The sequence below is a fragment of the Argopecten irradians genome, chromosome 10 (genome assembly GCF_041381155.1).
Source record: "Argopecten irradians isolate NY chromosome 10, Ai_NY, whole genome shotgun sequence".
In the NCBI taxonomy this organism is placed as follows: Eukaryota; Metazoa; Mollusca; class Bivalvia; order Pectinida; family Pectinidae; genus Argopecten; species Argopecten irradians.
Genome location: NC_091143.1, coordinates 19,150,782 through 19,171,350, shown reverse-complemented (window position 1 = coordinate 19,171,350; position 20,569 = coordinate 19,150,782). Strand labels below are relative to the sequence as shown.

The window sequence follows — 20,569 nt, the reverse complement described above, 5'->3', positions numbered from 1 at the left end:
TGGTTATTGCTTCTAGCTTCTGATGCCAACATTATCATATGATGTACCTCACATTTGTAGGGTAGAGTTCCGGTGAGTACAGAAAGATCAGGGCGAAAGACGCGGCGATCCCAAGTTTGCCTACGTAATTCAGCATGGTGGAAAGAATGGACAGTGGACTATTGACGTCATCACCTGCAAAGACCTAGAAATACTAAATGGGCATTTATTTTTTTAAACAAGTACTAATTATAATGTGTGATCATTGCAAAAATCCTACAGACTCCGCAGCAGCGGCACTGATTTCGGCATCCTCAAAACTTCCATTAACCTGTTCTTTTGGAAATGAGCAATACACAGGAAAATGTATACGAGTTCAGACGAATCAGAAGCTTCTGTTTGTCATAATGACAAAAGCTTTTGAAACATGTACCCTTGTGATCATCTTCAAGTACAACTCGCGTGGATCTATTCAACATACTTCTTATTATTTGTTTTATAACTTCTAAATTTTAACCATTCATTAAGCTTTCTTTGTGAATACCCTGCAAAAGGTATTCAAAACTGGTAAAATGTTTGGCATATTTTGAAACCATAACTTAACATTTGTTTTCTAAGTCATAAAATTATATACTTAAATATTGGCCAATAAAAATCAGCAAATGGCCTCCACGTTGTTTACCAGAATGCACAAAATGATCGGGTAGGTTGTGAAAGAACCAGTAATAGTGTTAAAAACGTTAGTGGATGGTTGGTGACCTGACTGCTGTTTTACCTGCCATCTCCAGGAAGACAACAGACAAGATCAATGCCACTCCCGTCACGGAATGGAACAGGATACTACTTCGTTTCCTACCTAATCTGTACAATAGAAAGAAATGGCCTTAAAAGCATCATCTGATCGTCCCTGCAGGTAGGGCGTTAGAATTGTACCTGCTGCCCCTATTGCATGATCGTAAAAGGCGACTAAATTTAGGATCTTATCTTTTCTCTTCTTCCTAACTGACTTTATCTTTCCTAATGCCTCTCTTGGCACCGCCTCACTTTTGGCCTTAAGTTGAGCGTTCGCCCCTGTGAGGAAGGCTCTGGGTTCTGTCCCCTGGCCGAGACACACCAAAGTCTATAAAAGTGGTAGTTTCTGCTCCTGCTTAGCGTTCAGCATACAGGGAGTGGGACGACTGGTTCGCCCGTTGTCAGTATAATGTGACCGGGTGGGGTGTGTTGCTTGGTGTCTTCAGTGATATAGCACTATAAAAAGGGCAACAGTTCCACTATACAAGAAGACACAACACTAACATACCGCAGTCTCCCAAAACACGCACCTCGCACAACATACACGCAACACACTGCATACATGGGAGGCCGTCCTTACATGACCATAGCTGTTAATAGGACGTTAATAAATCAAACAAACAAACAAACAAACAAACAAATCTGGTCGTCCCTAGAGTATTCCACCGTTCCAGAAACCTCACACTTATCCGACCTAATGCCGGTAGAAAACAATTGAAGAACTCGTTTCAATGATTTTTTTACAATTGTAAAATCATATTGACTGCGCTTATTTGCGTTTTGGTATCACGCAAACGCTTGAAACCGTCGGAATCATATTTGGACAAAGGAGACAAAGATATAACACGCAGAAATAGCACTGCAATTCAGATGAAAGATATATGTATTGTTATTTACAGAAGGAAACGAGGCGCCTGTGTTTAAATTCACAGGCGCTTGCTCATTAAAGTATAACGGTACAGGGCTACTGATTAACTATAGAACACATGCAAGTGCCAGTGGTTAAATGGTCAAAGTCTTAAATGGCTTGACATACTTATAATAAAACTTCTATAACGCTCTCTGATGAAGTACAAAATACAGCTTGTTGACGACCCCATCTGGATACCACAGGATTTCCTATTTGTCATCGTACGTTATAGTGCCGATATCTACTCTGTGTAATTGCATAATTACAGAAAAGCGATGATCATGCGACATTAGCGGATTTAACTAACAACGTACCTATTTACAAGCAGGGCGTACAATAAGCCGCCCGGAAGCTCCACTAAACCATTGAGGAAAAAGTTGAGGTGACGGTTTCCGGTGAGCGAGGTGGAGGTAAGATAAAGGCCAAAATACGTTAGACTGTTTATGCACCTACAATACAAAGGACGTACATTTCTATTTTTTGTCAATAAAGCGAGGATTTTCAGATTGGCATTTAAAGAGGGAAAGGCAGAGTGTAGAAAAGAACTTCAGCTCCTCGCCTAAATATAGATTTAAACGATTGCATAATTACCATCATAAGTAATAATGCTATCTAAAGTATTAGTATTAATCTAAAACCAAATTCAACATTAGAGTAGTTGAAACATGAAATAGTTTGCCAGAAATAAGTGATATCTGCATATATACAGATATCGGCTCTGATATATACATAAAATTCATTTGAGTCACGCCTGATCCAACATTGCAGTAATGAGGCATCCAATTTTTACCAGAAGTGTTTTAATGTTGCCTGATCGGATATCCGATCATTACCAGGATACGCCTCCAGAAGCCTTAAAACTTGGTTAACCAATTCGGTAATCAATTAACATAGTTGAGGATTGTAACAGAATGCAAATGTATTCATCATGTGACCCAGAGTGTGAGGACTTACCAAGTAAACCATAGAATGAGGGAATGTTTCAGTAGAAGTTTGTGACGGAGAAGGTCTAAAAAGGTCGGCTTATCTACGTGATTATCGGACAATCTCGTCTCGATAGTGTAGGTATCATCCTGTGTGTCCTCCGAGCCGTCTGGCACTGTTGACACGGCTCCATTGATTGGCTGAGGTCCCTGTGGTCGGTTGTTACAAGTCAATCGATTGGTCAGCTCGTGGTCATCATTAAGCAGTAGCGTCACTTCCGCTAAATCAGATTGGCTCACTTTGTTGAGTCTGGCAACTCTTTGAATTACTTTCAAAGCTTCGTCTTTTCGTCTGTTGGCAATCAGCCATCTTAGTGATTCGTCAATAATCCTACAATTATCAAAGAGAAATTTTAGATATTTCTATTGTAATAACAACCAGACGGATTTCGTGGGTCATATCATTTAATTCCCTTGAAAATGATGTTTTTTACTAGTATAACATTTGCCAAAGGCATGAATTTACTTTTCATTTCTCTGTTTTGGAAATCATTCATTTCCCAGGTTGAATCTAGATGAATCTCCATGTCTCCATATTTAGCATTTATTTTTCTTTATCTACAGTACAATCAGATTTTGTGCAGTCTAATTAGAAAACAGTTCCTTCCTGTCATTCCCTTTGTTAATGGATCTGACAACATCCCATTAGGTCACGTTTCGGTGACCCTTTGAATTAGGTTCCAGAATTTCGTGGATTTCAGGGGACGAAATCGTAAAGTGTAAGAATTGTTTTCGTATATATAGTCATCTTGCCCAAAAGGCACAACAATGCTAACAGTATATGTATACTGGGACGAAATGGCGAGAGGATGTTGTGGTAACAAAAAGTTAATTACTAACAGAAAATTTAAGCGTGACTTCAAGTGTGAGCAATATCTGAAGTGACAAATGGAAAAAAATCCTGGAGGAGCGCGCTCGCCAAATTCCGTTGTGGCACCTATCCTGTACCCTACATCCTGTACACTGCATCCTGTATCAGTATCCCCGTACCCCTGACCCCTACGTTATCACCCTGTAGGATTGTACTTAAACGTATATTTTTCAATTTTGCTTGTTACGAACTTTTTCATTGGCTTAAAAATTTACTTTATTAGCCCATAAAGGAAAAAATGGCGTCGCTGTTTGTAACGTTGCTTCTGATTGGCTGAGATGACGGCGTAATGACTTCATAGACAAAAGAGTCCCAAAATGAATTTTGAATATTGAAGAGATTATCTTTAGTAAATTGAATTATAAGGATTAATTTGAATAGATTGTTTATGCTTCGCGGTTTATTTAGAGTACACTCAGATTTTTGTGTTATATCTACATAACATAAAAAATCTATTCAAGTTAATCCTTAAGTAATATAGAATGTAGCCCTCTATTATCAACAAAAGCAATGTAAATTTACATTTTTATGTGTTCTCTTGACGAGATCACAAATTCAATAAGTCCTTTAACAGTTTAAAATTACAGAAACAACCTAATATAGATTAAAGAGGGAGATTTTTAAAGATGCTACAACTGTACATCGCCGACAGAGCATAAATAATCCTCATCATATGAACAATAATTGGTACCCCATGCGACCCCCTATAAAACAATGATCGACTGATAAAAGTTGATTGAAAAAAGTTGATTGACCGATCTGTCTATAAATAGATAGGGATTTGCAGATTCAGTGCATCAAAGCGTCGAAGTCATTAAAGCGTTTGAATGCGACATGTATTAAAACGTTGATAAATTAAGCATTTCTAAGATGCCGATTTTGTTGGTAACACATTTTCGTCAAACACAGCGAATGATAGATAGACGGGTTTGCCTTTTTGCCGGTAGTCTTTATGAGAAATGCAACATTTTTAACAACGTCGGAGCTACAAATTACGTAAGGGCGGTGCTTTTATTTAGACAGTAATAATATAAGCTATACACGTCATTCATTGGACATTGAGAACTATGAAAACTACAGTAATGGCGAATGCATCATCATACTAAGATGATGCATTCGCCATTACTGTACATGTATCTAGAAATCAGTATTACTGGAAACAGTTTATCTTAATCCTCGTATCATTGGATGATCATTTTGATATTTGTTCATTCAATTTCTGGTAATATATCCTTTAATATTAATACAGATGTATACACTTGATTGTTGTAGGTATCTTTTTATTAGTTTATTTATTGCTTGTAAAGAAAAGCCAATTAAAATAATAAAACAACTTTAGCATTTTGAACTCGGTCGATGCATAGTTTTATTGACCAAAGAAAAATTATCAACTTCGAACTACGTCCTCGGTTGATAATTTTTCTTTGGTTAATGAAAACATGCATTGACCTCATCAAAATGCTATAATTGTATAATGTGTGTCTAATTAACATTTTTGAAGCATGCGCACTATGCGTAGTCAGAAATTCATTCCATATAGAACATAGTGCCACGGAATTTTTGCGTGATGCAATAAATTATTTTTAATATATTTATCTTTAAAGGGACAATTCATTCTAAGAGAACATTAAAATTTGTACATATATCGGAAAAACCCAGTTCTGATGGAATTTAGATCAGTCGGTTTTACTGTGATGTGCCTGAAAAGCCCATGGTGGTGACATGTGTGTGAAATGTTCAAACTCGCTCGCTGTCCGCCATTACACATTGTGGTCGAACTTCTTGTATGCCGAACCCTGTCCCTTGCTCGTAGAGTAATGCAACTTTTGTCTATAACTGCTCAAATCGCTCAGAATATAGTTTGTTTACCTTATTAGGTGAATTATCTTGCCTCAAAATCATTTTATCGCCTTCGCAGTGGTTATGTAGTTCATTTGTTTAACGTGCGTGACTTTGGCTCGGGTATAGGTACAGCGCCCATATTCTACCTGCTTCATCGTATTGATCAACGATTTGATATTTCAACGATATTAATTAAAATACTTAACAATGGCGTGGAATTTGTCAATGTTTAACGTTATTTGTTTCATAAGAAATATAGAACAATACATTTATGCGATATTTCACTTCTTGGTTATGTAAAAGAAAAGCCATACACATGTATATACAAATGTACATAGATGTGCACTATATATGGAAACACCATATTACTCTGTAAGTTATCGGATATATATGTATATATACAGTATGTAAAAAATAAAACTCATTGATCTTCCTTGAATATATGAAAAATAAAACTCGACGACCTTCCTTGAATATATAAAAAATAAAACTCAACGACCTTGAATATATATAAAAAATACATTATATATAGAGAGAGAGAGTGTTTTCGGATCCGTTCGAAATGTCATCAGAAAATTATGGCGAGACTAGTACGCTATAGTTGTACCACATAACTTCTCCATTAAGTAAACAAAAAAATCTATTACTAGGTTCCTATTTTACCTTTGGTGAGTTTCCGGGATAAACAAATGTTTAATTTCTGCCACGATAGAATAGAATTATGACTTTGGTTATACCAAGAATTTATAAGTGAGACTTATTAATCCTTGGTTACACTAATTAGCAAATGTGGTTTGCGATTTCAAGATTACTGAGATTGAGGGGGTGGGGAGGGCGAGGTTTGCGTTATTTCCGAGTCGTGTCGGACACTTTTTGAGTGATGTATGTGGCCCTAAAAAGGGCCCTTTAGGTTTTAGAGTTGGCGATTGTACACATATCGCTACTCTATGGAATCTGTAGACACATCCGAAGCATCATTGTCGTCTGCGATGATTTCGACTGTCTCGCCGAACAGGTCTCGTCGAAGGTTCGCTACCATCTTGGCCTTGCTGTGTGCGTAGTCATAGTAAACATTGCGCATGCCCTCTACCACCGCCAGCTTCAGTCTAAGGTTGTACCGGAAAGCGCGGTTAGAGTTCCTCTTCGCCATGTCGTATCTGGCCTGTAGTTGGTCTAGGCGCTGGTTCAGTAGCACGATCTGCTCACAAGAGCGGCGAAATCTTCGTTCAGCTCCGAGTAATGATGTTCGTCTCTGAATGCTCCTTTCCATGTTGGCTCTACGGTCGGGGTTGGCTCGTGTGTTCATGGTGATGGTTGTTGGAGATAATGGTTCGACTTTGTGTGGTGTCCGCTTATAAAACGATCGAGTATCTGTTGACAGCGATACCATCTGGCAGAACAGAGTTATCAAACCGCTCAAATCTCCAAGACAAGCTTATCTGACAGATGTCTCACTAAGGCGCTATGATAGTACGTAATTTACCTGTTCGACAGGTGAGAGTTGCCTAGCAACGCGCTCGTCTTCGGACACCAATTAATCACTCACAGTGGCGGTACGGACAGTAATTAGCGTTATGACACGCTAATTAGCCAAGGCCACGCCCACTGTCCAAATTGTTTATGTAAACATTGCCGATCCTACACAAAAGGCTTTGGGGAATATAGATGATTTACTTAATGAGTTTACAAGCCATCTTGTTACATTTCCTAGATTAATGCTCATATGATCTTGATGCCATGTGTCTTGTTATTGCTTGATAATTGTATTCAATTAAACGAGAACTACATTTATAATTAAACTACATGTATTTGAATGTTTGTAAATAAACCACCTGCATATGGCGATATACTGGAGCCATACTGGTACTCTATGTATAATTGATACATAATTGATCATGAGTTATAATTAATCCAAATTCAACCGGAGATTAATGTCTTTATAACATATCCATAAAAAAATCTTAAATAAATTTTGTTAAATATTTTATTTAAAATTTAATTAGACTTGAAGTGTCACTTAGTATAATACGACGTGTTTTTGAATGAAGTACTTTTGGTAATACGGTGCCAGAAAGGAATATCCCCAAAATTATATTCAAATTCAGAAAACTTTGAACAAATAAATTATAACATGCGTTATGTCTATCAAAATTGGGGGAAAATACAAACTCCCGCAATAATACAACATTAAAGTATCAAATTGTGTAAATCTGCCATAAGTTACATTTTACTGTCTTTAATATATTAGTGTATAACACAGTAAAATGTAACATATAGAACAGTTACAGGAAATGGTCACATAATCTGGGAGTTAAAATACAGACACAATAGATAACATCACACTGTAAGTTACCGATAATGAATTTTATACACACAATTTGAAAACAGTTTCTTTTGTAGATATTCGTAATGAACTTGAATAAAGAAACAAATATTTTAGTTGAATACTAATAACGGAATACTTTAAATAGAATCTTTATTTTATCGCATCAGTAATAAATTATCATGGAAACAAAATATCACACGTCCGCATCTCCCGAAATCCAACCATACCTATAGGACCAAAGTCGATTTTTATATCAGTTTAATACTTTTAATTAAGCATTATGGATTAATTGTATTAATTATTGCCGTTTTAAACGAATACATGAATGGCCGATTGATTAAATTGATTAATCAACAGATGAATGAACAAATGGACGAATGAATTAAGGAACAAATGAACGCGGACGAATGTAAATAAAGGAGCAAACGACCAGACTAATGTGAATGGATGAACAAATGAACTGACGAATGAATTAACTAATGAGCGAATGGACGAATGAGTGGATAAACAAGCCTGAATAAACAAACTATCCAATGCATAAAATAAATGAACGGACGAATGAATGCATAAACAAACTAACAGACGAACTTGAATGAAAAAAAAAGAAAAAACAAACGAACGGACAAATGAAAATAAAAACGCAAACGATCGGACGAATGAATTGGTAGAAATTGTTTTATTGGTTAAGTACAGGGCTGCTGTGAAAAAATAACGACTGAACTAACGAAGCAAAGGGAAGTAACTCCGATTGATTTTAACGTATATGGTGTAAAGTAAATAATTTTTGTAACTGAAGAATAATATTTCATCGTCTGCTCCTGTTTTTGATAGAGAAAAAATACCATATGTCAGCGGTGGAGCATCTTCAAAAATATACACTATGTGACATAACTGGGCGAAAATTGATTGTTTTTTTCTTCGGTAATCTAATAAAGCATTTAGGTTTAAAGGGACAATTCACTCAGGCTAATTCTTTTACATAACCAAGAAGTGAAATATGGCATAAATGTATTGTTCTATATTTCTTATGAAACAAATAACGTTAAACATTGACAAATTCCGCGTCATTGTTAAGTATTTTAATTAATATCGTTGAAATATCAAATCGTTGATCAATACGATTAAGCAGGTAGAATATGGGCGCTGTACCTATACCCGAGCCAAAGTCACGCACGTTAAACAAATGAACTACATAACACCACTGCGAAGGCGATAAAATGATTTTGAGGCAAGATAATTCACCTAATAAGGTAAACAAACTATATTCTGAGCGATTTGAGCATTGTTGATTTTCTTTAATCGTTAATATATACTCTCTCCCTTTGCTTTTCAACGACAGACCACTGATCAGCGAGACTTAATAAATGTATCAGTTTATCAGTACATTCCCATTATTATTTAGAACGAAATGGGTTCAATCAGCTTATTCAATTTGGTTGCATTTACTAGCGAAAAGTATTTTGATTTCATCACCAAGCAAGATTATATGGATCAATCCATTATGATTGTATTATTTTCTACACATCTTTTGTCGCGGTCACTATTGTAAATGTTATTCTGTTGATGTATAACCTTCCCAAAGAAAGAACTAAGGAGAATAGTCACTGTATATAAGCGTACACCGGATATTGCTACTACCGACGCAGAGGATGAGTTATACGAACACTTGGAACAAGAACGTGATCCTTGTTAGAACGGATATATCATTATTTAAGTAATGGAAGTAATGAGAAGAAGAGATGTTATTTATTTTGATCTGATCAACACAGCAAAGATAGATTTTATTATATTGTGAAAAAATCATATAAAATTCTTTGATATGGAACTTGACCATATTTCGATCTCGGTAGGCGACGATGATGTTCATGTGACGAAAGAATGAACACTTACCAATAGGAGGCTAGGGCGTGAACCGACACAAAAGCTGTGACAAACTGGATGTACCGCCAAGAGAGGTTCCGCATAAAGTATCCAATTCCAGCCAAGATAACGACAAAGCCCGTCCAAGCGAACTGTCCGAGAGCACCCACTATCCCTCTATATTGTTGTGGCACGATCTCCAGTGTCATAATGGACATCGCTAGACCCATCCCCTTTTAACAACGAAAATATGATAGACATCGTGAAACCCATTTTCTGTTAATAACGAAAATATGATTGACATCGCCATGCAGACCTATTCCTTGTTTATGAATATAAATAAAAATATCATTGACATCGTGAAACTAATTCCCTGTTAATACGATTTGATTGCTGTAAATAATGAAAATTTGATTGACATCGTGAAACCCAATCCCTGTAGATAATGAAAATATAATTGATGTTTTCGGTCTCATTTCCTGCAAATAACATAATCACGATTTTGAAATAATACCATCGTCAAAAAGAATGTTACGTTACAAGACCACCGTAGTCCGAGGGCTTTTAAGATAACATTTAAGAGCACATGAATTAGTTACATTATGCCTAACGCTCGAAATTATCAGCACAGAAAATACTTTGCATGCCATTTATAAATCAAGATAAGATTTTTAAGGAAAAAAAACTTTGAACCATTGCATGTGAGGGAGTGTGAGGAACGAAAACTCGGATAATGAAGCTGAAAAATTACCTGTTGTAATGCGCCAATAACGAATCGCATGATGGCAAACACGACAAAAGTAGGAACGAATGTAATGGACAAACTCATTATAAAAAGCAGCAGGTGTGTGCTGACAAACACTGGCTTTCGACCGTACCGGTCAGCCAGGGAGGTAAACAGAGTGGCGCCCACGATTTGGCCAGCCATGACAAGAGTTTGTCCGAGTTCTCCAACCCCAGCTTGGTCGCAAACAAGGTTCCACTGAAAAGACACAAATCAACTGACATTGTGGTGTCTATAGTGGTTTAGATTACATTTTTTACCTCTTTGGACCTTTTTAAACGTCCCTGTCGAGTTGCCCCATTTACAGCACTTCTTACAAAGAATAAATTTATCAATTAAACAAGGCAGGTCAGAATTTGTTTTAACGACAAAATCAATCAAACATCTGCGTTTGTAGCGTTTTTCTATAAAACAATCGCAATTACTCGATTTAATTGGTAAAGCAGTCGCACTTATTGGATGATATACGAACTCTACCGATATCGTTCAAATGTAAGTCTACACCTAAAGTTTTATTAGTGCAAAGGGAAATAACTCTATAAATTACTGTCGAATCAAGCTTATTCTCAAACTCGTCCGATATCTAATCAATGTTAGTCTACATACAAAGTTGCATTAAGCTCGGTTTACATTTACTCAAGTAATAGCGTTCACAAGGAAATGTTAATGGACGACGAACGACGGACGACGCTCAACGGCGACGCACGACGGGCGATAACGGACAAAAAACTATCGCAATAGGTCACCATGGTCAGGTGACCTAAAAAGTTACCTCCGAAATGATTGTGGCTCCTTCGTTTTTATCAAATGAATATCCTTCCTTACAAGATAGGATGGATTTTGATGTACTATTGGTCGAATTCGTAAAAACAGATATCTCGCACTTTCCGTATGTGATGTCACTTTTGGTCCCGTTCTCCTCGGCATGTGGTATTCCGTACTTGGACAGAGGCTCGTGAAGTGGACTGCAGTGGTAATCTGGCACATGGCCTGTGGATAAAGAGGACGTTTTATTAAAACGGTACATTGGACAATCCGTCTGCTTTTAAACACATAATAATTGGTCCTGTTTTACACAAATACTAGAATGTTAGAGTTCTCTCTGACGGAGTGAGATATAACATCAGCGATAGTAACCCCTTGAGTATCGAGGATGGTTTACGGAAAGTACCGAATGCTTTACCAATAAGTGATAATGTGTTCAATTGGTTTAAAGCACGACAATCACGTCCACATAATGTGTATAAATTACACCCAGTACAATATATAAACTAGAGAAAACTAGTTTTTCCGAAAAATAGTTTAATAAATCTTTATCTTCAAACATGAATGTGACATACACATATAGTGACCACACTTACATTACGTGACAATGGGAGCCACGGAGTTTATCTTCATCAGGGATATATCAACAACAATAATGAATCTATACACTTATTTTTATTTATCTTACCAATTACAACAAAATTTAAATCCACATTAGCGAACTGGAAGCTGACCACCAATAGATAGCCTATGATTCGTTTTTGGTATACACCAAACGATCCAAGACCTTCTCAAACATAATCAACAGCAACTTTGCCGTCCATGTTTACCGCGGGTACTGGGGGTACACGAATAGCATGGATATGTATTGGGTGGCAGAGGTATGTCACGGACCCGGTAGGAAAGACGATTAAATCATCGTCTGCTTAAAACTTCAAATACAACCGTCTTAAAACGTACAAGGATGACGGTCAATTTGATCTAACCAAAATATCCCAACTACGTTTGACAATAAGGCCATAGCCTGAAGTTTTGTCGCTGTACCCGTATCGCTGTTATATTAACATCAGAGAAACCATCCTTGGTATACACCTTCTGTACAGTATAGCCTACCGAAACTTACCATATAAAACAAAGTTTAATACGACAACGTTGATTTGGAACATAGCAATGAAGAGAAGGTAAGAAATTTGACATGTTTGGTATGTACCGACTGGATCTAATCCATTCCATATCCTGTCCACATGATGCGAAGAGTCCATCTTGACTGTAAATACCGTTCCACATACAGAACTTCAGTCCTCCCGCCTTGAAGCGTACCATAACAAAGTATTTTCAATGGAAAAATATGATCTTACATATACTATGCATATCTATAAGCATGTATATGAATACATTATATTCCATAAAAATCTTTTACCTTTGTTTTCAGCTTTCCTATAACTGAAAAAATGTAAACCATTGACTAATATTACCTTAATTAGGACTGCTTTTTCGTTAACATGTTCAACATTGGATGATAAAGACTTAGTTTCTGACCGTGACAGTGCATGGATTGTTTGTTTGATTAATTAACGTCCTATTAACAGCAAATGTCCTGTAAGAACGGTCTCCAATGCAGCATGTGGAGTGTAGCGTGTGTGAAGTTTTGGGAGACTACGGTATGTTCGTTTTGTGTGTTCTTGTATAGTGGAACTGTTGCCCTTTTTTATAACGCTATATTACTGAAGCATGCCGCCGAAGACACCATGCAACACACTCCACCCGGTCACATCATACCCACAGGGACTTGTAACGTAGGTTATGAGAAAGTCTGTTGTTTATACATGTGTACTAGGCCTATATACTATATAAAAGAACTCTTAAAGAACCTACGTTACAAGTCCCTGTGAGTATACCGACAACGGGCGAACCAGTCGCCCCACTCCCTGTTTGCTGAGCGCTTATAGACTTTGATGTGTCTCGGCCAGGGGACATAACCCAGAGCCTACCTCACATGGGCGAGCGCCCCACAAAAGGCCAAAAGTGAGGCGGTGTCAAGGGAGACGTTAGGACGAATAAAGTCAGTTAAGAAGAAGAGAAAAGATCCTAATCCCATCTATGTCCTGAGTATATGCACATATGGTCGGGAATACATGTGCATAAACAAAACCAGGACTACGCATAATATGTAGAGTATAACTAATTACCATACGTATATAATGTTCGTTGTAGTAGTATATTTCACATTAGAGGATAATTATACGTACCCGGCCATGTTCTGTCTAAAAGTCTTTCAATGTGAGCTAAGCACAATATTGCAGCTACTTTTATATATTTGGTCTATTTCGTAAGTTAGTAAAGTTAATAGTTAACGCCTGCATGACTTTGCCTATTACTATATGCTTGAAACAACCGCAACAGTGAAGCATGTTAACCATGCGCATTCTGGTCTCTGATTTTCACCAGAACAGAGTTACGCCCCCTGCCTATGCTATACGTGACGGTCAATATAGTCGGCTAACTGACCGCCAATGATACATTGTTGCATGTTGGTGAATATATCATCTGTTCTATAGGGACCTTAGTCACATATTAACCTCTCGTTTTACTTTCACACTCGCCGTTTGTAACGACTATAGATGTGAAAATAAAACTACTGCATCATGCCAGAGCTTTCTGACACGTAATAAACAAAGAGAGAAAACAAGTTGACATTATTCCACCTGAACACACTAATCAAAAACAATAAATGAAAGAAATATAATGTAATGTGTAAGTTTACCAGATTTAATCAAAGATAGTCTGGTAGAATAGATGTAATATATTCCATGTCACAAAGTGAGAGCAATTGACAGATATTTACATGTTAAGACTTAGAAAGGTGGGTGGCGTGTGATAGTAACATACGGAACTTCCGTCCGTTTTGTCACGATGTAAAGATGACGTAAGAGAATGTTGAATTTTAAAGATGCTCCACCGACAGACAGACCATAAATGATACTCATCATTTGAACAACAATTGGTGTTTAATCGTGTATCTATATGTCTAATTAACACAAAAGGTGCAAGCGCAGTCAGAACTTCATTCTATATAGAACATAGTGCCACAGAATTTTTTCGGGATGCAATTAGTTATTTCTAATATTTTAACTTGAAGTAAAATTAGAAGCTCAAACTTTCCAATGGTGGTAACGGTGTAAAGTAAGTAACTTTTTTAACTGAAGAAAAAAACGAAATCGTCTGATCCTGTTTTTGATAGTGAAAAAATACCATTTGTCAGCGGTGGAGCATCTTTAACTTTAGAATTTAATAACGATACGTTGGACTTGACGGAGAGCTATTCTGGAATTCTGAGACAATCTGAAGATGACCAGTGGACTTATATGATAATCCTATTACGTAATATAATGGACAGGGTACGACAAAGAATTGATCAATGTTGACATGTACAGAAAAGCTGGACTTCCGGACTCTAATTATATACATTGATAATATTAACAATAGGAACACTTGCTATTGTGATGTCTTAGAAATATATCTAAATATATTTTAAGAGTCTTATGAGTAAACGTATTTTCAGTTCAAAGTCAATTTTAGCACTACGCTTTTTATTACAAAATATCCTTGTGATAATAGCCCCACTATGGAGGCAATATCCATATGTAGACTGACCCCAAGAAACGTATCCAACTTTCAAATATTTGACTGCAAAATAAAAGCGTTTGCTTAAAAAAACTTTATATAGAAACATGTTTAATACGGAAAATAATATGGGTTGAATTTGTCTAAATTCATTGTTTAAAACTTACATTGTGCGTACGGTATGTCATAATGATCAGTTTAAATAAGGATTAATAAACGGGAAGGATTTGTCACTTTCCCTTTACACTAATAAACACCATGCGAGATGCCTATGAACCGGAAATAAAAACAATTTTTTTTCAACAAATACTTGTCTTATCGAGTCAAAAGAAAATGATTTCACGATGTCTAGTCCTTTAAAAACATAATATAACAGCATGTCTTCGTAATACAATATATATTACTAGGGTTGGCAACTCGGTCATATGACCTACGGCACCCCACTTCACTTTCAGCGATTAAAAAGCACATTTATTCCAACAAACATGGTACATATTGTACAGAACCGTATTTAGGAAATGTTTATCTTTAACTTCATGTATCATTCCATGTCAACACTTATACACAACTGGAGAGATCCGAGAAAACACCGTCAAATTCTGCCTATCTCCTAAATCTTTATTAAAACCAAAATGCGTGCGCCTGTATCGATATATATAGAAAGAAAAAAAGTTTATCCTGGTGAACCCATGTACGTAGCAAAATGTGTACTGGGAGCTTCTGTTTCATAATCTCGCTGCACTCTTAATTAACATTATTATTATAAGTATTGAACAATGGGTCAGTATTATGCTGTATACAGTTGTTATATTGTGGAAGGGACACTTTTATTTATCATATCAATTATACTCTTTATTCGTTTGCGCCGCGTCCGTGCGTAATCGCAATCTGATTAAAACACAGATCCTTATAACCACTCCGTTCAATAGAGGATCTGACAATATCCCATAAGGGGTCACGTCCAGATGACCTTTATACCATGTGTACTTCAGAGCAAATGTAGTTTCTACAACATCAATTGAAAACGCCCCAGTATACATATACAATTAGTTTGTTGTGCACTTCGGGTGAGATGACTACTTACACGAAAATAATTTGGACAGATTTTTCAAACTATTTCGTCCCCAGTCAAGATTCTGGCAGTGCCAATTTGATTGGCCATTTCAAAAGGTCATCTTGACGTGACCCCTAATGGGATGTTCTCAGATTCTCTGATAATAAGGATTTGTATTTTAATCAAATTGTGCGTAATCGCGTCCGCCTGTTTGAATCAGCATCCCTATGTCAGTCTGGAACCACAGGCTTTTGACTCTAAATACATTATTTCTCTATAAATATGTAATACTGTGTAATTTAATACACAATATTACATATATAGAGTATTACATATATATATATAGAGAGAAATGTATATAGAGCCAAACGCCTGTGGTGAAACAAAATCAAATTACACGCACAGTGTTTGAGAAGTTTGCTGTCACACACACGTATCTTTGTCGTCACACCTTATGGTGTTAGCAACCTAATTGGGGTCTCGAGGAACAAGCTTCATTCGAAGTCTAACACTGAGAAGAATTGTATTCCATGATTAAGCCACTTTTAAGTTGACGAATATCAAGAAAGTGATCGCTTGATTATCATTAAATCTGTTGGTAGAGTATTAACCTCATTCAGAGTTAATACTTGTATAATTATCCCCTATTATAATTACCTATCAGGACGAATATCAGAACGGCGCTCACCACTTGGAAGAAGCAAAGACAATGTAGATAAGAGATGACGAGTTTCTGATAAAAACCTTTCGGTCGGAGTCGGCACCAGATTTCGTCAACATCTTCAGAGGTCGCCATTTTCCTCGTCGTTTTAAGAGTAACATCAAACGTGGTACCTCAACAAACTAACATTTGCACGAAATCACATGAAAATATCTCCGAGATCGACAAACCAACGGAAGTCCTGGTATATACGGCTTGATTTGTGACGGCCGTTGTGTAGTACTGAATGACATTATACTAGGTTGTTACGCGGCAGGCATCTGCATATTTTTTATCGTTTGAGTTCCGTCACACGGGCAATTACCTACTTAACAGCACAGAGTAGAAAAAAACCGAAAATTGATAAATGTCGGCGATACATGGTGAATCAAATAAAATGCTCATGCAGCGTACGAGTGTATCTATGAATGACTTTCACATATTTTTCTAAGCGTAACTGAGTATGTTTTTTTTCGCTAGAAGCCAAAACTTATGTATGGGAACAGGTCATATTTAGGTCAAATGACTTGTATTCATAATAAAGTGTGAACAATTCTGCTTTAGGTCTATCTTGTGCTCGGATCAATGAATATATACAATCACAGGGGCTCTGACACAGGGGTCCGAGGATTAGTTCCAGTTTATATATATTTGGACTTTCCAGTGCGTCCATAGACCATTTGTAGACGTTCTGTATTTAAAATGGTACAGTACGCGTCAGGTGGATTTGTTCTGATCCATTCCCGGAGTTACGAGTGCCACACGAGTGTAGTTTTTATAAGGTAAGGGAGATACTCGTATTTGTCCATGCGGACGCTTGAATGAATGCGATTGCCTCTTGATACATGTAATATGCAGAAAAGGGTGTCTCCTTTGAAGTAATGAAAAAGCTGACTAATATATTTTAGAAATAGCAACACATTACACGTATTAGTGTGTTTTATGTCAGATATATTGCGTTTAAACATTGGGTTTTTTTTATTTAAGATTAATTATATTGACATCTAGGTAAATTGATAACAGAAATACAGAAGTGTCAGTATGCCTTAACAAGAGGCCCATGGGCCTTAACGGTCACCTGAGTTAGAATATATAATGAAACAAATAATGAAACAAATTAAAGACATAATAACACTAAATGCTGGGCCTTGAAGTTGGTCAGTGATTTATAAATTTGACTTTTTAGACTATGAAGAGTATTTGCTTCCATCAAATCTGTGAACTTAGAAGTATTTTTTGAAATTTTAATCATTTTGACCCTGTTTGGTCCTGCTCCTCTGGTCCCCCAGGGGGTCATCGAGAACGGATATGGATGTTAAAATGCTATATCTTAGGCTAATAATTCTAATCAAGTTTGACTAATTTCCTATGAAAATTGGGCAAATAATGTTCACAAATATGTTTTTCCTATATAAACTAAAGTAAACTTGACCCCTCCCCAGGGGGTAACGCGAGACCCCAAGGTCATATAATTCACAATTTTTATAAAACACCTTAAGACCTTTCCATCTATAATTATTTGATTCTATTATACCCAGAATTTTAGAAGATTTTTGAAGTTTTAGCCTATTTGACCTTTTTTAGCCCCGCCCCTCTGCCCCCAGGGGTCGGCCAGGACCAATGTGGATATGATATTAAAATGCTATATTAGGCTAATAATTCTAACCAAGTTTGACTCATATCCTATGAAAATTGAGCAAAAAATGCTCATTAATGTGTTTTTCCTATATAAACTATAGTAAACTTGACCCCCTCCCCAAGGGGAAACAGGAGACCCCAGGGTCATATAATTTACAATTTTTATAAACAAACTTTAAGACCTTTTTATCTATAAAGTGTATTTGATTATACCATTTCCAGAATTTTACAAGAATATTATTGAAGTTTTAGGCTATTTGACCTTTTTTGGCCCCGCCCCTCTGCCCCCAGGGGGTCAGCCTGGACCAATATTGATATGATATTAAAATGCTATCTCAGGCTAATAATTCTAACCAAGTTTGACTCGTTTCCTATGAAAATTGAGCAAAAAATGCTCATAAATGTGTTTTCCATATATAAACTATAGTAAACTAAACCCCCTCCCAAGGGGGAAACGTGAGACCCAAGGGTCATATAATTCACAATTTTTGTAAAGGACCTTAAGACCTTTCTATTTATGAAAAGTATTTGTTTCTACCATTTCCAGAATTTCAGAAGAAGATTTTTGAAGTTTTAGCCTATTTGACCCTTTTTTAGCCCCGCCCCTCTGCCCCCAGGGGTCAGCCAGGACCAATGTGGATATGATATTAAAATGCTATCTCAGGCTAATAATTCTAACCAAGTTTGACTCTTTTCCAATGAAAATTGAGCAAAAAATGCTCATAAATGTGTTTTCCCTATATAAACTATAGTAAACTTGACCCCCTTCCCAGGGGGAAACGTGAGACCCCAGGGTCATGTAATTCACAATTTTTGTAAAGGACCTTAAGACCTTTCTATCTATGAAGAGTATTTGATTCTACCACATCTGTGAGTAGAGAAGAAGATTTTTGAAATTTTAGTCAATTTTACCCCTTTTGGCCCCTCCCACAGCCCCCTGGGGGGGGGGGGGGGGGCGGGGACCATATAATTCACAATTTTGATTGGCCTTATGCCTTAGAAGGTTTGTGCAAAATTTCATTGAAATTGCTTCAGCAGTTTTGGAGAAGAAGTCGAAAATGTAAATTGTTTACGGACATACGACGGACGATGCACGACGATGGACAAAAGGCGACTAGAATAGGTCACTTGAGACTTCGTCTCATGTGACCTAAAAACCGCTGCAACAACAATTTTTAATTGCCTCATTTTAAAAGTGCTGAAATTGAATACCGCAAGGCAGGGGGGAGGGAAACTAGGCCTACTCGTACATCGGACAAGTGCTCGGCAAATTTTCTGCAGTTATGGGCCAAAATTCAAAATACAATAAATTGTAACATATATTTTATATTGTATTTTGCAATTTTTCAAGCATTTTGCTGTAGTTACCATGATTTTCACATGCACGAATAAGCGCATAAATTTGACGAATCTTTATCTAAGTAATATTATTACAGTATATTGAAATTGTAAATGAATATTGAATTTAACTTACTAGTGTGGAATTAATTCAATATTCAACAACCACGAGTAGTGTGACCTGTTTCTACCACAGTCATATTCGCTTTTAGCCGATAGAAATATTCGACTTAGATACGGTTACATGTATTTACCGAAATATGCAAATAAGGTGTAGTAATATTTTCACCAACAAAAAGACACTAATTAATATTCAATCGTCATCGTTTGATAAAGAATCCATCGATACCAAATTCTCCTAATTGGGAACATCTAAAACATAATGTCGGAACCTGAATACATGTAAAAGCATTCGCACGACACGGCATCGCCATTTTCCCGCCAGATACTCATCAGGACATATTACCATCAACATCAATTTCGTTTCATTTACGTTAAATCTACATCAGTAAATTTTTTGTTCGTAAATGTCCAGCGGATCACAAAATACATCATTTTAATGTGTATTCTAAGAAGTGGGCGAGGTGTTCCGATTGGTATAGATAGGTCACCATAATAACCAATATATTTATTGTCGCTATGTTCGAATTGACAACTAGAGTGATGGGAATTAACTGTTTCTGTGTTTTCAATACATCGTTGAATGCAACCAAACAGCGGTTGATTCTCCCTTTCAGTGCCATCTCTGTCATTGCGAACGATTCTAAGATGTGTTCCGAAGTGCTCCGAATGCTGCTCGAGGGGGGAATTAGTTTCTGGTTTTAAATGCTACGAAATCTCATTCTATATAAGATATTTTATATGGCAACGAGATTTCAATTATATATCTTAAAGTGAACAGTCGGGCAAGGAAAGTAGTAAAGTTTGTTCTTATGGAAAAGAAAGATAAAATCCCCCGTCAAAACCTCTCTGCATGCGAAGAAATTAATTTATAGTTTAGGAATCCTAAAATGTCCTCCCGACTGACTATAACCGTGGTTACATTTCCACGCAGCCTTGCTTTCAAAGAGTTATTTCAATGGTCAGAACTGGGCAACGCAAGC

General features: G+C 36.7%; 1 protein-coding gene across 2 annotated transcripts in view; it reads right to left on the bottom strand.

The window, feature by feature from the left end:
- The window catches only part of LOC138333337 (organic cation transporter protein-like), a 33,292-nt gene that overhangs the window by 8,275 nt on the left and 4,448 nt on the right, over window positions 1–20,569 (bottom strand). Inside the window, exons 1-8 of one of the 2 annotated variants that reach the window (XM_069281649.1) lie at window positions 12,236–12,431; window positions 11,120–11,337; window positions 10,315–10,545; window positions 9,594–9,796; window positions 2,636–2,995; window positions 1,996–2,130; window positions 755–840; window positions 48–174 (exon numbers count right to left, since the gene is read on the bottom strand). In XM_069281649.1, the coding sequence (XP_069137750.1) occupies window positions 48–174; window positions 755–840; window positions 1,996–2,130; window positions 2,636–2,995; window positions 9,594–9,796; window positions 10,315–10,545; window positions 11,120–11,337; window positions 12,236–12,374 (1,499 nt within the window). In that variant the 5' untranslated portion in view covers window positions 12,375–12,431. Of the gene's footprint in view, window positions 1–47; window positions 175–754; window positions 841–1,995; window positions 2,131–2,635; window positions 2,996–9,593; window positions 9,797–10,314; window positions 10,546–11,119; window positions 11,338–12,235; window positions 12,432–20,569 lie in introns of those variants that run through there. The other variant, XM_069281650.1, reaches the window with a different exon arrangement.